Source organism: Amphibalanus amphitrite, unplaced genomic scaffold, assembly GCF_019059575.1.
Source record: "Amphibalanus amphitrite isolate SeventyFive unplaced genomic scaffold, NRLGWU_Aamphi_draft 000041F_arrow, whole genome shotgun sequence".
Taxonomy (NCBI): Eukaryota; Metazoa; Arthropoda; class Thecostraca; order Balanomorpha; family Balanidae; genus Amphibalanus; species Amphibalanus amphitrite.
In genome coordinates this window covers 983630-987179 of record NW_024881537.1, presented here as the reverse complement: position 1 = coordinate 987179, position 3550 = coordinate 983630, and the positions used below count along the sequence as shown (strand labels likewise).

Genomic DNA, 3550 nt, shown 5'->3' with positions numbered 1-3550 from the left:
CTGAAATTCATCCAGAGGTGGTCCATATCACTTATTGAGTGTGCCTATTGAATTCTATGAGTAAAATTACCCATAAAACATGTGTCGCACATGCCCTTTTCTATATGTTGTTTTTTGGTGACCTGACCTGACCTGACCTGACCTTGACCTTGACCTGTGAATGATATTGTATGCAACGAATATTGTCTTGGTAGCCTAAGAACACGTTTTGGGCGATCAGTCTCAGTCCATGACTCCATTCTTCGGCAACTACGGTGCAAGGCCGATACTGTAGAAACTTGCAATTTGTACCCTTTGTTTAGTTGTTTATCGGTTCGAAGTGAAAGAGCTTATGAATATCAACGCGATTTATTTTAGACAGGTGCGAATGGGCCGAGAGAGAGATCGAAACGTAAACAAGTATGGCGAGCGCCAGCCCACGTCCCGTGCGCCAGTCACGCCGCTTGGCGCGCACGGTCAGCTGGCGCCGGCAGGGGCGCTCACAGGCACCTGGCACCGTGGGGTCGCAGAGGCGGTCCAAGTAGGGGGCCTCGGGGGGCCTATATACAAACACAACATCTCCCCCTCGAGACAACAGTCGTGAAGCCGCCAAAAACACAACACTGCACGACGTTGTCTCACTCCTCATACGAGGTCGCACCCCAACGAACGAACAGACGATCGGGGCTGGCACACACGACTGCTGCGACCCATGGCGGCGGGCGCTTGTTCCGGCGTCCGCAGCGGGCGCGCCCGTTGTCACCCGAGAGGTCACCGGTAGGCGGCGCTCCGGTGTCGGGTGGCGGCCACGGATCACAGCCAGCGGCGTCTCCGGCCATCCCCTGAACCGGGCCCACGAGCGGCGCCAGACCCGCGTCATCCTCAGCACAGTCGGTCTGTCCCATGTCCGCCTGCGGCGGCGACACGGCGTCACTGACGACCTCTTCTCTGTCCCTGCTTTGCGTCGGCGGGCTTCCCACCAGCGGCGGCGAGGCTCCGTAGGCGTCATCAGTCTCACCGGGTACGGTGGGCTGTGTCACGGAACAGTCGGTTTGGCCCGTGTCCGTCGGCGGCGGTGACACGGCGGGGCCGGCAGCTGCACCTGGGCCCGTGCTCAGCGTTTGTAGGCCTCCCGCCGACGGCGGCGAGGCCCCGTGGGTGTCGGCTGGCCCGCTAGACTGCCCTGCGGTGGACTCAATCTGGCCGGTGTCCGCCGGCGGCGACGACACGGCGGGGCCGGCCGCTGCACCTTGGCCCGTGCTCGGCGTTGGGATGCCCCCCACCGGCGGCGGCGAGGCTCCGTAGGCTTCAGCGGGACCGGCCGGGCCTGCGGGCTGCACCGCAGTGGCCCCGGGCTGGCCCGTGTCCGCCGGCGGCGGCAACACGGCGTCACCAGCGGTTTTGTTTCCGTCGCCGGTCCGCGTTTGTAGACCTCCCGCCGGCGTCGGCGAGGCTCTGTACGCTCTAGTAGCTCCGTCCGGCTCCGTAGACAGCGCCGCGGTACGCCCGACTCGGCCCGTGTCCGCCGGCGGCTGTGACACGGCGTTGTCGGCGGTTCCGTGTCCGTAGCTGGTCCGCGTTGGAAGGCTTCCCGTCGGCGACGGCGAAGCTCCGTGGGCGCCAGCCGGCTCTGTAGACTGCGCCGCGGTACACCCAGCTCGGTCCGTGTCCGCCTGCGGCGGTGACACGGCGTTATCAGGGGCTGCCTCTCGGTCCGTGGTCTGCGCCGGCCAGCCTCCCGCCGGCGGCGGGCAGGCTCCGCGCGCGCCAGCCGGCTCGGTGGGCTGCGCCGCGGTACGGCCGGCTCCTCGGCCCGTGTCTGCCGGCGGCAACGACACGGCGGCGCCGGTGGCTACCGATGGGCCTCCCGCCGGCGGCGGCGAGGCTCGGTACACTCGGTCCGTGCTCCAAGTTGGGATGCCTCCGGCCGGCGGCGGTGAGGCTCCGTAGGATGCGGTAGCTCCGACCGGCTCAGTCGGCTGCGCTGCAGTACTGCCGGTGCGGCCCGTGTCCGCCTGCGGCGATGACACGGCGTTGTCAGGGGCTGCCTCGCCGTCCATGGTCTGCGCTGGCCAGCCTCCCGCCGGCGGCGGGCAGGCTCCGCGCGCGCCAGCCGGCTCGGTGGGCTGCGCCGCGGTACGGCCGGCTCCTCGGCCCGTGTCTGCCGGCGGCAACGACACGGCGGCGCCGGTGGCTGCTGATGGGCCTCCCGCCGGCGGCGGCGAGGCTCCGTGGACGTCAGCAGCGTCACTCAGCTCGGCGGGCTGAAGCGCAGTGTGCCCGGCTTGGCCCGTGTCCGCCGGCGGCGGCAACACGGCGGTGCCGGCGGCTACCGTTACTGGCGCCACCACCGGTGAGTCGCGTACTCTCGTCACTGCAGATGTCGCCACTGGACGATCGGCCGTGGTGCTGGCCCTCTGGTGGCACACCACCTCAAAATGTCCTGGTTCGCCACACGCACGACAGATGGCGCCAGCGGCGCGACACGTGTCTCCGCCGGCGTGCTGGCGACGGCCACAGGTAGGGCAACGCTCAAGAAACTGATGATCTGTAGCGGTGGCGGAATGGGCGACACTCGGCCGCCTGCGCCTCTTGTAGGCCGGCAGGCGCGCCGCGGAATGTCCCTCGTTGCCGCGGAGGTCTGGGCACGTGACATGGGCACCATCGCTCGCCCGACGAACGGTCACGGCGTATTTGAGCGTCAGCTCAAAGTCCTCTTGCCTGCAGCTCACCGCTCCTAAATCACTGTCGGGAACACTGCACTCGGCACGGTCGTTGCACGTCGATGCCGACTTCGGTCGCGCGGTCGGGGTTGCCGACACCGGCAGGCAGACAGTCCGGCGGGCGGCGGCAGCTGGTCCAACGGATCCATCAGCGCCTCGCTCAGCCCCCGACTCTGACACTCCGGTCGTCGCGTCCGTTCCCGCGGAGGGCTCCCTGGTTAGCAGCCTCTCCAAGCGCTCCAGGCGCTTGTCGGCGTCGGCGGCTCTCTTCACTTGCCTCTCCAGCAGTGCCGTCAGTTCTTGAATGATAGTCATCGCGGTATGCTTAATCACGTAGTAATTTGGGCCTGTTCCAGCGCCTCCAGTAGAAATTCTTGACTGGAGGCTCTACCAGAGGTTTCACTGGAGGCGCTGGAACGCAATCTGGAGGTTTCTGGAGATTGGCATCACATATACCAAAAGAATGACGATTGATCTCTCTTGAAATGCAAAATTTATTTTCAATTTTATTAAGAAAGATTAGCAAAATTATAGCAATGTAATTTTCTTTACATTCAAGTTGTAAAATAATCAGTCAAAAGTCCTTTGTTTACATTCGTGATTGTCACATGTGCGCCATAATTGTAGACCAGAGCCTCCAGAGAAATTTGGACCTCCCAACTCTCTGGAGGCTACTGGAGGTTTCTGGAGCTTTGGCGAGAGCTTTCTGGAGCTTTCTGGAGGCGCTGGAACGCTCTCTGGAGGATTCTAGAGCTTTCTGGAGCTTTCTGGAGGTTTCTGGAGGCGCTGGAACAGGCCCTTACAAAACCGACCGCGCCATGTTTAGTTGTTTATCGGTTCGAAGTGAA

General features: G+C 63.8%; 1 protein-coding gene across 1 annotated transcript; it reads right to left on the bottom strand.

Moving 5' to 3' along the window:
* Positions 1 to 617: 617 nt before the first annotated feature.
* On the bottom strand, positions 618 to 3017 carry LOC122375360 (skin secretory protein xP2-like). Its single transcript, XM_043354712.1, has 4 exons — positions 2661 to 3017; positions 2319 to 2483; positions 1851 to 1994; positions 618 to 1652 (listed from the first exon to the last, which is right to left on the bottom strand). The coding sequence occupies exons 1-4, from the start codon at positions 3015 to 3017 to the stop codon at positions 618 to 620; spliced, it is 1701 nt and encodes a 566-aa protein (XP_043210647.1).
* Between the last annotated feature and the right edge of the window lie 533 nt (positions 3018 to 3550).